The following is a 17,367-nucleotide window of genomic DNA, read 5'->3' on the forward strand; positions in this document are numbered from 1 at the left end:
TAGTTCCTGGGCTGAGGATTCTCCAGGGCACATTGACCCCGTTCCTGGTTCTGGCCCGTGGCAGGGGCACCGGGGGCTGCTCCTCATGGTACTGCACGAAAGCGGGCTGGGCAGGAGCCATTTCCCTCATGGGGGTGAGCGTCAGCACGGGCCCCAGGGAGCAGAGATCCCCAAGGGGCCAGGCAGGCACTAGCCCCTCCCTGCCAGGTGTGTTAACAGGCCAGGAGCACTCAGGGCTGGAGTCATTGGCATTTCTGCCCACCCTGCCCTGCCCCTCGTTACCCAGCCTTGGGGGTGGGGCGACCCCTGAGCCTTGGCCCCTCTTGGGACCTGCCCCCTGGGCGAGCACAAGAGATGAGCAAGCGCTTTCTAAAAAAGGTTTAATGGCCCATCGCAATATATTAATTTATGATGCATATTTTCATAAAACAATTTAAAAAACCCACTTGATTGGAAGGAAAGGGGTGAGGGGGGGTGGGTCTGGCCCAGGGGGTGAGGCCTGAGAGGGGCAGTGTCTAGTCATTTGGTTCCCCCCCAAGGGTGGGGAACCCCACAGACGGGGGAGGGGCAGAGCTCGGCGTTCACGTCTCCGCTCCCGGCTGCTACCCTTCCTGTGGTGGGCACGGGGCGCCCAGCGTCCTGGCCCTGCCGGAGAGGAGGAGACTGGCTGGGGCAGGACTTCCGTACTGCCCGCCGCCCCCATGCCAGCGAGGGGATGGGGCGCCGCTCTATAGGGTGAGGAGCGTGCCGTCCTCCTGCAGGCTGCCCCCGCGGCTGCCATTGGCACTGCCCAGCACGTGCAGGGAGCCGGGCAGCGCCAGGCTCTGCTGGCAGCTCTTGTCCAGGAGGCTGCCGTTGGGGCAGCGGGCGGCGCCGTCGCTCTCGATGACCAGGTCCCCCTCCTCGTCGCTCTCGCCCTCGGCCGTGCTGTAGTGGCTCAGGTAGTGGGAGGCGGGGCTGGGCGTGCTGTCCGTCGAGACGCCCGAGCTGCCCGAGGCCTTGCTGCTGCGGATGACGTTGTTGCGCTGGTTGGCCGGCTTGACGGTGACGATGAGGTTGTGGCTGTTGGCCACCATCATGTCAGTCACCTGGTCCAGCGACTTGCCGGCCACGTCGATGCCGTTCACCTCCAGGATCTCGTCGCTGACGGCCAGCAGCCCCGTGCTCTCGGCCAGCCCGCCCTTCACCAGGCGGGAGATGAAGATGCCGGGCACCTTCTCGACGCCCTGGGGGGCCACGCGCACGCTGACGCCGTCGCGGATGTAGAAGCCCAGCGGCTTGTCGGAGCCGTGCTTGTGCAGCCGGACGCGCCGGTGCGTCTCGGGCAGGATGTCCACGTCGATGACGGAGGAGATCTGCCGGAAGTCCTGGGGCAGGCCGATCAGCAGCTGCGGCTTGGACCGGTGGTGCGCCGGCCGCAGCAGCCCCTTCTTCTTCCGCTGCAGGGAGTTGGAGGCAAAGACGCTGGAGTCGGCTTCTGCTGCAGGGAGCAAGAAGAGTGCCTGGGTCAGACAGGAACCCACTGGCCCCAGCAGCCAGCCCCGGCCCCTCCTGGAGACAGCGCCCCCGCCAGGCCCCCCAGCCAGCTGCCCCAATGCAGCCGCGATCAGGAACCCGGCCCCCAGCCCCGCCCCACCCCCAGCCCCCTGCTAGCCCAGCCCTGGGCTCCCCCGGCCCTGCCGGTGCCCCTCACTCCCGACCCGCAGCCCCTGCTATCCCATCCCTGGGCTCCCCCGGCCCTGCCGGTGCCCCTCACTCCCGACCCGCAGCCCCCTGCTAGCCCAGCCCTGGGCTTCCCCTGCCCCCTGCCACCCCTCCTGACTTGGGGTCTGGGCTCTCCCTGAATGGAGACCCAAGTCCCCCCTGAGGCATCTGGATGTTTCTCCAGGTATCACAGCCACCAACGAGGACAAGACGCCTGAATTCATCCTCTTGGCTCTGCCCTGCTCCAGCCCCTGGGTGCTGCCGACTGCGCCAGGAGCCCCCTGCAGACCTTGGCAGCTACTCTGGAGCATGGCGCTGTCCTCGCTAGCCCAGGCAGCGGCTGGCATGGCTGACCAGCCCAGGGCTACGGCTTCACTGGCAGCTCCTCGCGGCCGGGCAGGAGGGGTCAGCAGCGCGGCAGAGAGACTCCACGGTGCCATCCCTGGGCTGAATTGGGTGGGAAACCCTCTGGTTTCTGCCAACCGCACCAGCCCCACAGGGACCAGGCAGCTGCTTCTGCTCAGCCCTAGAACCAGTGTCCCAGCCCCCACCCCTCCAGCTGGACCCCCCCCTCCAACCCCCGCAATAGCCCATGATCTCCACCCGCCAGCCTACCTGGAAGAGCCCCTCCCCCACCAAACCCACCCAGCAAGAGCCCCTCCCCAGGCAGGCCTGGAGCCCTCTGATAAGGGCAGAGCAACGGTGGGGGGAGGGGAAGGACTGGGCTGGGCCCCTCCCTCTCTGGGATCTCACGCCCTGTCCCCCTTGGGATCCCAGCTCACTGGCCTGTGGGTGGCTGGAGAGTGGGGGGGTAGGGGAGGGTCAGGCAGGCATCCAGCTGTCCCAGCCCCAAGGGAGCAGAGTGGAGGCAGCTGTGCTTGTTATGTCCCACAACCCCCCTCCAGGGCACGGTGGGAACCCCGGCGTCCTGGGGAAATTCCATTGCCCCTGCCTAGAGCCAGGCCCCGGCTGCGGGGCCCTTGGCCGGTATCGGCTCCGGGCAGGCCGTGCTGTGCAGGGCACACAGAGGACCATGTTGACCTGGCGCACGGCCTGCCCGGGAGCAGTAGAGGGCACCTAGGCACAGCAGGGGCCAGGACTCCTGGGTCCATCGCTCTGGGCAAGTCCCTCCCCACTCGGTGGATCCCAGGGACTGTCTGTGTAGCCCCAGGGCCTCTCCCCAAGGCACCTGCCTGGCCCATAGGGCCAATGGGAGCCTCCCGCTGGGCTATGCCTGCCCCAGCTCCAGAGCCATGTGCCCCAGCAGTGCCCCCGGCTGGCTGCCGAGAGCATTGTGGCCTCGCTCAGCACAGCCCCGGGGCACCACTCGCTCCTGCTGGGCACCAGCCAGGCTGGCGCTGCCCACACGAGCATCACGCCAGCCAGCTGCAGGACCCCAACTCATTCGCCACCTCCACCAAACCCCAAACCCTCCCTGCTTCTCTTCCGCTCCCCCAAGGCCACAGTGCCACCCCACAACACCTCCCCCCGCACACCCCATCTCCCCAATCCTTCCCCCCAGCTCAGCCCACCCGCCGATGGGCACAGAGGTGCCAGACCCAGATCTCTGCCACGGGCCCCCTTGGCTCACACTCTGGGATGCACCCTCGCCCCTGGGCTCCAGCCCATCCCCTGCTCCCCTTCAACACCAGACTGCCGACTGCCCTCTGCCCCACCGGGGGGGGAGGGGCTGCTTCCGCTGGGGCAGCCCTCAGACCCCTTGCCTGAGAGACCACTGCCCCCTCCCACTCCAGCTGCCCCTCCTCATGCCCTGCCCCACAGAGCAGCCTGTACCCATGGATCACATCACGCTCTGCAGCCTCGGCTGCCCTCACCCAGGTTACGCCCTTCGCGCTGGTGACGGAAGCCACGAGTCGAGACCCCCAGGCCACGCCGAGCGCCACGCCAGGTCAGGGCCGCTCAGAGACGCCAGGCCCATGCAGCCAGGCCCAGAGCAGGCAGCCCGTGGCTGAGGGTGTTACCGCGCTGGACACACCCCCTCCCCTGCCCACACCCCCCCATCGTTCCCCTCCCTCACACAGGAGCTGGCCACACTGTAGCTGCTGACTCCCGCCATCCTGCGGGGTGTGGGGGGGGGGGTCTCCCTGGGACAGCCCAGTCCCCCTCCGCAGGCTGTCTGGCACGTGATGCCGTGGCTCTGGGAGGGGGAGCTCAGGACGCTCTCTGCTCGGCCTGGTCCCAGAGGAGCTGGCGTTGGCCAATTCCCCTCCCTTCCTGCCACTAGCCCAGCCCGGGGGAGCAATGCAGCCGCTGATTGGGGCCCACGCCGAGGACACCCCGCTCTGCCCTGGCCTGCTGCTGCCGGGCAGGTGCTGGCACAGCGGTGGGTGAGAGCAGGGGTGGGGCTGTACCCGCCAGTCGAGCTGGGCCTGGGGGATTACATGGCATGTGCCGGGCTGGGATTAGAGGAATCTGAATAACTCTGCTTTAATCGTAGTGTGAGTCATGCCCCATGGAGTTAACCCTGGAGCTGCCAGCTCCCACAAGCAGCAGCTCAGGTCACCTGCACGCCAGCTTGGCCTTTTCCCGCTGGGGCAGAGAGCCAGGGCTGGCTGGCATGCAGGAGCCCGCAGGCACCTTCCCTAGCTCCGCTGGTCGCTCCCCCCGTGCGTGTCCCATGATGCTCAGGGCAGCACCACCCAGCGCTTTGAGGGCACCCACAGCAGAGACAGGGAGCCCACCCCTTGGGGTGGATCACCAGAAGGGGGACGTCTCTATGCCAGGCCAGGCAGACTACCAGCTCTCGGCAGCGGGGAGCAGCAGCCATGCCCCACGAGAAGCCTGGGAGAGATGGGCTCCCAGCCCACCCCCAACCCCTCTGCATATAGAGGGGGGCCCATGGGACTGGTAGCTCCCAGCCAGCCCTCCTCTCCCCAGCTGGCCACAGCTACGGATAGGCCCCTGGTGCCCCCAGCCCAGGCAGCTGGTTCCACAGACGCCCATCTGCGCACAGCTTCCCCACGACCCCAGACCCCTGGCAGGGCCAGCGCCCCAGTCCCAGCTGCTGCCACTGAGGCCAGGGAGACTCCAGACACAGTCCCCCCAAGCAGAGAACCCACGGCAAGGAGCAGGGCATGCTGGGATCCGCCGGCCACGCCAACTGACTCCAGCTCGGAGCAGCTCAAGGTGCCAAGGTTTGGGGCCCAAGAGCCAAGCCGAGCAGACAGCCTCCCCCTGTGGCAGCATGTCCCAAGTCCCTGGGGCAAGGGCCAGGAGGTCCCTCCACAGGCTCGGTCTCTGGCCACAGTGCGCCCCAACCTTCCCCTGGGAAGGGGGTGGGGCAGGGCTGATCTGGGGGGGGGAAGTGAATGGGGGTGGAATTGAGCCCAGGGGGGCAGCCCACCCCCAGCTAATGACACCCCAGGCTTCAACTCTGGCAGAGCGCCCATGGGTTCATGGAGCCAGGAGCCGTCAGGCTCATCCAGCCCCTAGCACCACAACGGGGTCAGAAGAGCGCCCCCTACAGTCACTCACGACCCTGCCTGCACCTGGCAGTGAGAGACACCCCCCCACCCCCCAGTCACTGACACCACAGAGCCCCCTAGCACCTCCCTGGGGCATCGCAGCCAGTATGGAGACCCCTGCCCCCTGCAGCGCCTGGCTGCTCCTTGGAGATTGCCAGAGCCCGGGGCTGCCTAGCTGGGGCAGCGAGCAGAGCATGGCCCCGCCAGCCCACAGCTTTCTTTCCCGAGCGTCGCGAAGCTTTTGATGTGGAGTTTACGGACGGGGGGGGGAGAGGGGGGGAGGCGAGAGCCTAGGCCGAGCTGTGAAGGGTCAGACCCCGGGGCCGCCCAGACCCAGCCTGTGAGCCCTGCCGCCTGGCTGAGCAGCGAGCGCCTCTCCCGGCGCATGCCCGCCTGCAGGGGCTGGTGGCTATAAATATCTCGCCGTGCACACACCACGCTGTATTTTTAGCCCAGGAGACTCGGCAAGGGCTTTCCCAGCTATTTCTGTGAGCGAGGGATGCGAGCAGCTCAGCACCACCTCCTCCGGGGCAGCTGCCTCTGCCGACCCCACCGCGGGGCTGCCTGGCTGCCCCGGCCCACACCAGCCTGAGGAAGAGGCCGATGATGGAGCCAGAATCCACATGCCCAGGACACAGCCAGGGCCATTTCTTATCAGGCTGCGCTTTTCCTTCTGCAAGCTCCCCCAATCCCGAGAACTCCCCCGGGACCCCCCCCTGCCCAGCAGCTGCCCGCAGGGCACCTGGCCTACAAGGGGGAGGTGGCAGGGGCCCCCACATCACAAAAGCCTTCCTTGGCCACAGCGGAGTCTCTGCCCCCATCCCATCATTACCGCCCCCAGTGTGAGCCCGGGGGCTGCTGCAGAGCAGTGCAAGCGTCAGTGAGCCGAGCCGCGGGGGCAGAGGGCTGGGCCTGGGAACTGGGGCCAGGTCTCTGCTGCGGAGGCAGGCTCACACAGCAACATGGGCTCGGGGCTTCGCTCCCTGCCGTTTACGGGGGCAGTGCCCAGAGAAGCGAGGCTGAGCGGGCAGAGCACAGGACTGGGACTCAGGAGAGCTGGGCTGGGCAAGCCTGGGAAAGTCACTGCCCCCTTGGTGCCTCAGTTTCCCCTTTGTGAGGTGGCGATAGCCACACTGCCCTCCTTCGCCACTGGAGAGTCCCAGCTGAGGCGGGGGGGGGGGAGAAGTGCTGGGGAGCACCTGGGCCCCTGGTAACGCTGTCAGGGACCCGGTGGCTCCGATGCTCCCCAGAAGCAGAGCTGCCTGCCCAGCCCTTTGCCACCCCCCTCCGCTCCCGCCCTGCCTAGCTCCACCAGAGGACTAGGCAAAGATAGTACCTATGTCACACTTCAGGCAACACGCCAGTATTCCCCCTTTGTGGGTCCAGCAGAGGCACCCGCTCCTGGCTCCCAGCTCCTCGGCTGTCACCACCCCCAACCAGGGTTTTTCCAGGCTGCACAGTTCTCTGCCGACAGCGCTACTCCCAGCAAGCCAGACTGTCTAAACAGGCCTTTGATCTCTCGTCAGAAGCTCCAAACAGCTGTAAATTGCCCACAGTGACAAGTCACCATGCAGTCCTTTGTAAGCTAGCACATTTATTCTTAAGATGAAAGCACTACAGAGAAAATCATCATAATTCCTACAAACATCCTAGAAACGTACCAGCGGTCACGCAACAGTCTTATGGGGCCTCCGGAGGCCAAAGCCCCCAGCCCTTCCCAGGAAGGATTGGGGCCCCCTTGAACAGAAGGGCCTGTCCAGCTGCTGGATCAGAAGCAGGCCCTGAGTCAGTTTAAACTCAGGCTATTGATCCAAAAGTCCTTTCCTTGTCTGGTGGCCTCTGGAGAATCCAGTTTGAACCAGTGCACGTGAACTTCTCCAGATGGTGGTAGATCGGGGGGGGCGCGGGGGGGGAGAGTTCACCTCATCACTCTGCACTGTTAGTTCGTGGGGTGAGCTGTGGCCACTCTCCCCCATGGAACTACAGGCAATCCCCGGCCCACCATGCTGACACAAACGTAATACAGTGAGATCTCCCAGTGATACTGCAGGAAATTGCCGTATCGGTCAGAGCGGTCTTCAAAAGGGGGAACAAAGAGGATCCGGGGAATTATAGACCAGTCAGGCCGATTTTGATACCAGGAGAGATATCAGAATAAGTTAGCACTCAGTCAGTTTGTAAGCACCTAGAGCAGGGTTCTCAAACTGGGGGTTGGGACCCCTCAGGGGGTCGCGAGGTTATTACATGGGGCGGGGGGTTGCAAGCTGTCAACCTCGACCCCAAACCCTGCTTTGCATCCAGCACTTATAATGGTGTTAAATATATAAAAAGGTGTTTTTAATTATTGGGGGGGGGGGGCACTCAGAGGCTTGCGATGTGAAAGGGGTCACCGGTACAAAAGTTTGAGAACCACTGCCCTAGAGGATAATAGGGTTACAAGGAATAGCCAGCATGGATTTATCAAGAACCAATCATGTCAACCCAAGCTAATTTCCTTCTTTGACAGGACTACTGACCTCACTGGATGGGGGGAAGCAGTAGATGTGATCGATCTTTACTTTAGTGAGGCTTTTGGCACAGTCCCACATGACATTCTCATAAACAAGCTAGGTGGGTGCACAACTGGTTGAAAGGCCATACTCAGAGTCGATCTCGATGGTTCACTGTCAAACTGGGAGGGCGTATCGAGTGGGATCCCGCGGGGTTCTCTCCTAGGTCCAGTGCTAGTTAGTATTTTCCTTAATGACTTGGCTAATGGAGTGCAGGGCCTGCCTACAAAATCTGCAGATGACACCAAGCTGGGAGGGTCACGTGCACTTTGGAGGACAGGGTTAGAATTCAAAACGACCTTGACAAATTGGAGAATTGGTCTGAAAGCAACAAGATGAAATTCACTAGAGACAAGTGCCACGTATTACACGTAGGGAGGGAAAAAACTCCAATGCACCGATACAATAAGTGGGAAATAACTGGCTAGGTGGTAGTACTGCTGAAAAGGATCTGTGGCTCATAGCAGACTGCAAACTGAATACAGTCATCAATGTGATGTAGTTGCAACAGGCTAATGTCATTCTGGGCTGTATTGGGCACCACATTTCAGGAAAGATGTGGACAAATTGGAGAGTCCAGAGGAGAGCAACAGAAATGATTAAAGGTCTAGAAAACATGACCTGTGAAGGGAGATTTTTAAAAAATGGGTTTGGTTAGTCTGGAGCAGGGCCACCCGGGGGGCGGGGGGGAAGTTGCCCCAGGCCCCGCCGGGGCCCCCACGAGAATATAGTATTCTATAGCATTGCAACTTTTTTTTATGGAAGGGGCCCCCAAAATTGCTTTGCCCCAGGCCCCCTGAATCCTCCGGGCGGCCCTGAGCAAGGAGCTTCGGGTTCTGTCTCTGACACCCTTGGTTGCCAACGAGGGGCTGATCGGTGCTGGGCCTCTGAGCGTGGGGTGGGCCCCTGCCGTCTGGGGCCAGGACGGGACACCAGCCATACAGACCTTCCCTGGCAACCCTTGGAGAGAGGCCCTGCCGAGACATGTTGGAGTCCAGGGCAAGGAAGGTGAGACTCCGAGTTCTCCACTCGCCCCGGTCCCCTCCCGCTCAGCAGGGCCGGTGCCCTGGGTATCGCTGGGGCTGGGGGGTGCATTGCGCAGGGTGACATATGCCATCACACAGCGCAGTGTTCTGCAAAGCCCCGTCCCAGGCCTGCTGCCGAGTGCTATGTACTTCCGCACTCCCAGGTGCGAGCCCGGCTGTAAAGTGGCTCGTGTGCACGCTGCACGGTGGCTGTTGGAAGCGGGATGCGCTTACCCCCGGGAGGCCAGGGGCAGGCTCTGGCCATCTTGGGCAATGGCACCTCGCTGTGGGGAGGTGGCACCATGGGCTCCCGTGAGCCAAGGGGTTGGGTTTTTTTTTTCCTGCCGGGATCTGAGATGAGCTGGGTCCTCCTGAACCCACAGTCCTGGAGCTTCCCCCCTTCCAGCCCCCCCAAACGTGTGCACACACTGCCCTCAGCGACTCCCTGCATTATCCCAGGTGTGGGGCGGAGCTGACTCTGCATCTGTCCCATCTGTTCCTTTAACCCTCCAAGGAGTCGTGCAGGGGCAGCTGCTGCACGGAGGAGGAACCCGCTGTGTTCTCTCCTGGCTTCCTGTCACGGCAGCAGATGTAGAATCGCAGAAGTGTCCCCGAGAGGTCACCTAGTCCAGCCCCTGCGCTGAGGCAGGGCCGAGCAACCCTAGAGCAACCTTGACAGGGGTTTGTCCAACCTGCTCTTAAAAACCTCCAATGATGGAGATTCCACCACCTCCCTGGGCAATTTATCCCAGTGCTTAGCCACCCTGACAGTTGCAAAGTTTTTCCTAATGTCCAACCTAAACCGCCCTTGCTGCAATTTAAGCCCATTGCTTCTTGTCCTGTCCTCAGAGGTTAGAGAGAACAATTCTTCTCCCTCCTCCTTGTAACCGTTTTCAAGCACATAAAAGGTTGTTATCAAGTCCCCCCTCAGTCTTCTCTTCTCCAGACCAGGGCCGCCCAGAGGATTCAGGGGGCCTGGGGCAAAGCAATTTTGGGGGACCCTTCCATAAAAAAAGTTGCAATGCTATAGAATACTATATTCTCATGGAGGCCCCTGTGGGGCCCGGGGCAAATTGCCTCACTTGGCCCCTCCCTCTGGGCCGCCCTGTCCTTGCTGGGCAGTCTCTAGTCTAGGCCAGCCCATCCAGCACCTGGCCCTGGATGTACAGTCAGAGATTTGGGAATCTCCCCACGCTCAGGTGGTCACAATAAATCACTCACTAGCTGCCAGCACAGCGCCCCCTCCCCCCATGAATGGAGCAGCACAGGGGGGGCGGAGAAGCACAGCCCCAGAAGGAAACCCCCTCCCCCAACACTTCCCTTTCCAAGGTTCAGCGCCCTCCAGGCCTTCGTTACTGCACTAATTCCCAACAGTCACTTCCCATTAGTGGCCTGGCTCACACACAGAGTCCTCAGCATAAGCCAGACCCCAGGCCAGGGGGGAAGGGGAGCGACCCCAGATCAAGCAGGTCTGGCTCCATCCCTCCCCAGCCTGGGCATCCCGGTTCGTTATCCTACACCTCTACGGCGCCTTGCTCCCCCACTCCCGAAACGCAGCCCGCTCTGGGGTGGGACGCGACAGCTGCTTCGCAGCACAAAGCAGCAGTGTGGACAGGGGAGTCCCGCACCCTACCGGAGCCGCAGGGGGAGTCTCGGCGGGTAGGAGGCGGCTACCCAGGCTGGGATCCAGCCAGGAGAACTCAGGACAGGCTGCGATTTAAGGACTGTGCTGTGGATCTCCGAGGCTCTGTTTTAAATCTGTCCCGCCCCCTGGGAACACGCTCAGGCCTGACACACACGCACAGGCAACCCCACACTCGCCCTGTCTCCCTTCCAGCCACTGGCCGGGCCCTGCTGCTCTGCAGAATCACAGGCCGTGCGGGCCCAGCTGCAGGTTTGCCCAGCGAGGGGCCTGAGGCAGGGGTGCCTTGCATGCCCATCCCATGCTCTGCTCCCAGCACAGTCTGGCTGTGCCAAGGGCGGGGCTGCATGAGAGCTGGACTCTTCCTCCAGGCCTGCCCAGAGCCCAGCAGGTGAGACGGCTGCCGGGAAGCGGCACTGCTCTCCCCAAGCAGGTCAGAGCCAGAGCCTTGGCAGCCCCCAGCCCCCACTCTCACACTAGCTCCCAGGAGGAAGTGGGAAGAGCAGAGGCAGAGCAGACACAGCTTTGGAGTCGGGGGTAGCTTCTGGCAGTGCCCCCCGCCCCGCCAGCGCAGGGGAGCTGTGACCCCTTTCCAGCCAGTGCTTGAGGATGGGCATGTGTGGAGGAGAGGAGTGGTTACGCAAGGGCCCCTCCCATCTAGCCCCCTGGGACTTGGGAGTCCCACCGCCATTCCAGCCTCAGCAGAGGTGCCCCGAACTGGGGGGGCCCTGGAACCAGATCCTCCAGGACTTCTGGGGCGCTCCCAGAGCCCAGCCCCCCGGCTCGAGGGCAGCACCCCGGGCCCAACCTCTCCCCGGGGCGGGGGATGCGCACACACAGGCCCTGCTTACTGTGGGGCAGACCCAAGCCCGTCTCCTTTTCCCCTCCCAGGACGTTGTCCCTTGGGGGCCTGCCCTCCAGTTGGCTAGTGCCAGAGCCTCAGCCCTCCATCTGCCGAGAGCCTCGCTGGTGGGACCTTGGCATGAGCCCGTCTGGGAAGGGAGGGCCCAGAGGACGCTGCCTTCATCTGGGCCAGCTTTAGCTCCCGCCCAGCCTGGAGGCGAACCCTCACATCAGCGGCTCCCAGACATCTCTCCCCTCACTGGCCAGCAGCCTGCTGTGGGAACGCCAGCCTGGAAACCCCACGGAGCAGTTTGTTTTCACTGGGGAGTCCAGCCAGACTCCCCCCCCCCACCACACACCTTTTATATTGGCTGCTCTGAGCACCCGGCCGACGCAGCCAGCACCCTGCAGGCAGACAGACTGCTGGGCCGTGCTCTAGATCTGGGCAGAGTCTCCCACGCCTTCACGCTGGCTGCGCTCAAGGGCTTTCCCAGAGCAGCGGGCTCAGGCCTCCCGGATTCAGCTCGAGCGATAGTGCTGGCTGGGGGGGCAGCAGCGTGGGGAGCAGGGCCTGGCAGTGCCGTGCACGGCAGAGCCCCATGGCGGCAGGCCAGCTTGCTCTCCCCTCCTTGCCCCAATGGGCAAGATGGTATCAGCCCATGGCCTGCTCCCAAGCCAGCGCTCCGGGCAGCGGCTTTGAGAGCACCGATGCCAGAGGCAGATGACTGGCTACTCCAAGCCATTTAGAAACTCGGGGCTTCGGGTGCCCTGTACGTGACAGCAGGGGAATCCCCAGCCCTCCAGTTGGTTTGGGGCTCCACAGGGCACCAGCAGAGCACGCCGTAGGCATCAGCAGGGATGATGTTTGGCAGTTCAATAGGCAACACTTTGGGAGAGCGGTACTCAACGCAGTGCTGTGGCACAGCCCTAGAGGGCGCTGTGCTGCCCCTCAGAGCGGGCAGCCGATACCGCTACTGGCCACATCTGGTCTCTTAGACCCACTGGTTCTTTAGCCAGACTCATGATCTAGTTTACACTCCGCCTCACAATCTGCTGACTAATCCTCCCTGCAGTGGCGATCGGAGACGGTAGCCTCCACTTCCTGTCCTAAGCTGCTGTGTACATTGAAGTACAGCTTGTTCCACCCCAGAGGAAGCTGCATTTCAGCAGCGACTGAAGTCACCCTAGCGCCTGCATGCATTAGATCACTGGAAGCACTCTGAGATCCTTCCAGATGAAAGGAGTTACAGGCACGCAGCAGATTCCCATAGGTTCACATGTATTTTCATTTTTGTTCTTATGATCTGCATATATGGGTAATGAAAGACGTTTCCCTACCCAGGGAACATTCACCCATCTCTGGGGTGGAACATCATCACTGCTCAGCAGCGCGCAGCATCACTGCACCTCACGACAAGTGAAGAATGCTGGGAGGAGATAAATTCCAGGCCCGGTGGCTTAGAGTTTCACCTGCCCCCTGTGGAAGAGACGAGCTACTTTCCAGGAACAACGTGTTCTTTAATTGAATTCACCCTGCAGGGCAGTGGGGCTTTAAGGCTGCAGGAGTTTAACTCTCTGCTATTTCTTCTGTTGAAACGTAACTAGTTTCACCCATTCCCCAGAGGACTCAGCCGGTCCCGCAATACACTGCAAGGGCTTTAATCGGTGGCCTCACACACCAGAGCACACAACCATTAAACGAGGCCCAGCGCAGGAGGGAGAGCACAGGCAGAGCCCCCTCAGACATTTCGCTGTTGCCCTTTTGATTGATGGGAATGATGCATCAATGCAGTTTGTGAGATGGGCGACAACTTCTGCATTTTGTTAATGATTCCTCCACGCCTCCCTGCCCTAGGTCGCCAGGCCCTGCTCAAGTCCTGGGGAGAGAGTAGGGTGACTAGAGGTCTCGCGTTTATAGGGACAGTCCCGATATTTGGAGCTTTTTCTTATACAGGCTCCTATTACCCCCCCACCCCCTGTCCTGATTTTTCACACTTGCTGTCTGGTCACCCTACTCCCACTGGACCACAAGTCACCATCAAAGCAAATGAACCATCACAGCTAACAGTTCCCACCAGAGCCAGGATATAAAATGTACTGGTTGATCACATGTGCCAGCTGGCTATGCTCCCCTGTGCAGCAAGAGGTCCCAACACTGTTGTGTACCGGAGGCTGTAACACACAGCTGAAGTGCCTGGGCACCAACATACCGCAAAGTTATCACAAAACACAGGCTGCAGCTGGTCTGATGTTTAGTGCTCTGGAATAGCAGGTCAATGCAATCCACTCCCCACTTTCCCCTTGGAGGAAGCTCTCAGCCAGGTAAGGAACCCGAGGCCAACGTGGGCAGTCGACGGTGCCCCGCACTGCCCCAGACTTACCCCTCTTCTGGATGATGATCCTGAGCAGCGGGTTGGCGGAGGAGAGCGCCTTGTGGTAGTTATCGTCATTGTTGATGGGCAGCAAGTCCCCGTGAACGTCCGTGTACCCCAACAACACATCCACGCAGGGGATCTGGTGGACCGTCTGGATCAGCTGGTAGAACTCCTGGAAGCCGCCCACACTGGAGCGTTTCATAGCAAAGCGGCGGAACTCGGCGTCAAACTGGGGGCAGAGAAGAGAGGTCAGGGCCAGAGACCAGCATGGTAGCCAGGGGGCTCAGTCTCAGCTCTGCCCCACGATTCGCTTCACGTCCAGACCATAGGGGATCAGTCAGGGGCTCTCACCAGCTGAGATGGCCAGGGCTTGGTGCCTGCACACACATGGAATGAGGTCAGACTACACTGGGTCCCCCACACCAACTCCTCCCTCAGGAGCCCTGAGCTTCATCCCAGCACCCTCCCTGGGGCTCCGTCCCATCCCACACTGACTGACTCATGGCTGCATCGAGGCACCCTCTGGCCCATATGGGGTCTGCCTGGACCTAGCATGTGGGCTGAGGAGTCAGGCCAGTGGGAAGAGAGGTGGCACCGCAGAGCAGAGGGAAGCTCCCAGGTGCGAGGAGGCCTGAACAGGGTCACACACCCAGGTCTCACCGGAAGCACTGCCCCTGCACTCAGCCACTTCTGGCCACCGTGTGTTTGCCATTGCAGGGGGCTATGGAAAGTCCCTTGCCCAGCATTACTTTGCAAGGCAGAGAAAGCAGATCCTGGTCACCTCTAGCTAGGCTGCCGCGCAGGAAGGGACACAAGAGCCTCCTCTACGTCCCCTCACTCCCCTGTAAGCCAAGCTTCAGGAGACCCGGTAGCCAGTGCTCCACTTCCACCGCTGGGTTTGCGGAGGCCTCCCTGACCAACTGTAAGCCTGGCACATGCAAGCAGCAGGGCAAGGCACTGGTGCCAGGAGGCAATTCCACAGTCCCATTTCCACGAGGAGCTGCTGCCTACTAGAGCCTCCGAGCAGCACGGTTAAAATCCATCCGGGGAGACGCCTGCCAGGAGAGCCAAGCCCTCGGGTGTGCCCTCTGTCCCACGCGCCCTCCTGCGGAGCCCCGCACCAGAGGCGACATTAGAAAAACTAATCTACACGGCAACTTCAGCTGCGCTGGCGTGAACCCTGGGCCGACCCGCACTGCTGTGGCACTCAGAGCTGTGGCACTCAGTCCGGGCTGGCAGAATAAAGGGTTAATTGGGGGGGACGGACAGGGTGCAAGGGAACGTCTCTGCCCTAGGCCAGGCACGGGAAGAGGGAAGCTGCACACACAGCCCCTCATCTCTCCTCAGACAACCCAGGCGCTGCCTCCCGCAACCTCCCTCATTACTGCTCCCCTCAGAAAATCAATCACCCAGCGGAGAGACAAAGGGAAGCCGATCCGAACAGCCGGCGCAAGGCGCTGTCCTGCAGCCGCTCGCCAGACGCCGGAGGGGAAGCCAGGTGGATTCCAGGGGGAACACGGCCAGGAACCTGCTTTTCTCTCCCCCAGGCCAGGGAGGCAAAGTTCCCGGCTGGCACAAGCCGGGCAGAGCTCCACAGGCGAGGGCCCTTCCCCGCGCAGCCCCCGGGTGTCCCGGGGACCGAGGCTAGAGCGGTCAGCCGGCAACGCGGGTCCCTGGCATCGTTGCATAACCTGCCGGCTACTGCGAGGGCTTCGCGCCGCACAGGGCACCCGAGCCAGCCCCTGCCTCCTGCGGGAGCGGGACGGACTCGGGCCGGTCCAGCCCCGGCACTGAAGGGCGATTTGAGCCCGCCGGGCTGCAGCCCCGCGCAGGGAATAACCCGCTCCACCCCGCATCCGCCAGAGCCGTGGAGACGCGGGCTGAGTTGGCGGCAGGCGGAGCGCGCCCGTCCTGCCCCGGCTGCAGCCCCGGGCCGCGCGGGACCCCCTGCAACAGGGACCCGGGGCCTGCCCCGGAGGCTGCTCGCGGGGCTGCGGGGCGGGGCGGGGCGGGCGGCGCCGCGGGCAGGCGCTTACCTTGCTCTTCACCTCGATGACGGGCTCCGGGCTCCGCGCCGGGGTGCGGTGGTGCTTGGCCATGCTGGGCCGCGCTGGGCCGGGCCGGGCCCGGCTGCTGCTCCCGCCGCCTGCCCGCCCCGCACTGGCTGCGGCTCCTGCGGCCACGGGGGGTTTTCACCGGCCATGACGTCATCCCGAGCAGGTTAGGGGCCGCCACGGGATTGGCGGAGGCCGGGCCCGGGGGCGGGCTCAGAACGTCCCCTGCGTCTGGATGGAAGATTGCTGACAACGTCGCCTAGGTAACGGGGGTGGGAGCTCTCCAAGGTGTAGTGTCAGGGTCCGAGGCGGCGGGGCGCAGGGGAGGAGCGTGTCCCGGGGGCGCAGGGGCAGGAGCGTGTCCCGGGGGCGCAGGGGCAGGAGCGTGTCCCAGGGGCGCAGGGGCAGGAGCGTGTCCCGGGGGGGGCCGTGCCCCCAGGGGCGCAGGGGCAGGAGCGTGTCGGGGGGCCCGTGACCCAGGAGGCACAGGGCCGGGGCGGCGAGTAGTATTGGCCCATGGTGCCCAGACTCCAGCAATATTCAGGGCCCCGGGGTCCGGCTCCACCAATGTTTGGGGCCAGGTCTCTCCCGGCCCCACTTGGTGCCCCCGCGCACCTCCCCGGGCCCCGGAGCAACCCGGTCTCAACCCTACAGCTCCCCGCTGCCTTCGCTCCGCTTGCTCCGGGCATTAACTGCCGCCGCAGGGTCCTAGCGCCCCCATCACTAGTGCCAGGCCAGGCTGTCCTTACCCTGCCCTTCTGCCTCGGACCCTTCCCTTTTCCGGCGGGACCCTCCACCAGCACATCGCCCTCCCCCGCCCGCAGTCACCGCTCCTGCCCCACGCTGGGCAAGGGGCAGCCCATCCCTCATCCTAACCCTCTGCCTTAGCCCCGAGCCCCTCCCACACCCCAAACCCCTCATCCCCAGCCCCACCCCACAGCCCTCACCCCTGCACCCCAACCCTCTTCCTGAGCCCCTTCCAACCCAAACCCCTCATCCCCAGCCCCACCCAGAGCCCTCACATTTTTACATTATTTAAAAATATATATATTGGCTTACAAGGCGGGGGGGGCGGGACTTAGACCTGTTCTGGGCACCACCAAAAATTATACAAACCTGCCGCCCCTGCCACAGGAGATGGAAGGGGCCATGCCCCAGGAGTGCAGGGGTTAGGGCCACGCCACGCCCTGGGGGCAGGACATGGGGTTAGGGCCAGGCTATGCCCCAGGGGGCAGGAGATGGAGTTAGGGCCAGGCCATGCCCCAGGGGAGGGGAGGAGGATGAGGGTGGCTTGGGGGTGTGTTGGGAGGGTGGGGGATGAAGCTGGTCCGTTTGGGGATGAGTGAGGCTCAATGTGATGAGGATGGCTCTCCGGAAGGGTCTCTGCTTTAGGAGTCTGCTGACTGGGACAGGTACTGCTACTCTGCAGATGCATGGAGATTGACCAAGCTGGCCCTAAGTTCCGTGCCAGGCTCCAGTGCAGCAGGGCGGGCATTCTGCAGCAGCTTGTGGGCATGGAGATATTGGGAGCATGAACAGTGCAGCCAGCCCAGCCGCTCCAGTTAGTTACGGTGATGTTCATCTCTGTTCGTTTCACAAGGCCCCACACGGTTAGTTTCAATACATCATAGAGTTTTTTATTGACAACACATAAGTGCCTCACTTCATATCAGCTAGGGCCGGGGTTCTC

At 62.8% G+C, this 17,367-nt stretch overlaps 1 protein-coding gene across 1 annotated transcript; it reads right to left on the minus strand.

Moving 5' to 3' along the window:
- Positions 1-689: 689 nt before the first annotated feature.
- Positions 690-15,746, minus strand: LOC113406929 (partitioning defective 6 homolog alpha-like). Its single transcript, XM_026653836.2, has 3 exons — positions 15,660-15,746; positions 13,630-13,852; positions 690-1,480 (listed from the first exon to the last, which is right to left on the minus strand). The coding sequence occupies exons 1-3, from the start codon at positions 15,720-15,722 to the stop codon at positions 729-731; spliced, it is 1,038 nt and encodes a 345-aa protein (XP_026509621.1). The 5' UTR covers positions 15,723-15,746; the 3' UTR covers positions 690-728.
- Positions 15,747-17,367: the final 1,621 nt, after the last annotated feature.

Source organism: Terrapene carolina, unplaced genomic scaffold, assembly GCF_002925995.2.
Source record: "Terrapene carolina triunguis isolate 2854851 unplaced genomic scaffold, T_m_triunguis-2.0 Scaffold165, whole genome shotgun sequence".
Classification (NCBI taxonomy): domain Eukaryota; kingdom Metazoa; phylum Chordata; order Testudines; family Emydidae; genus Terrapene; species Terrapene triunguis.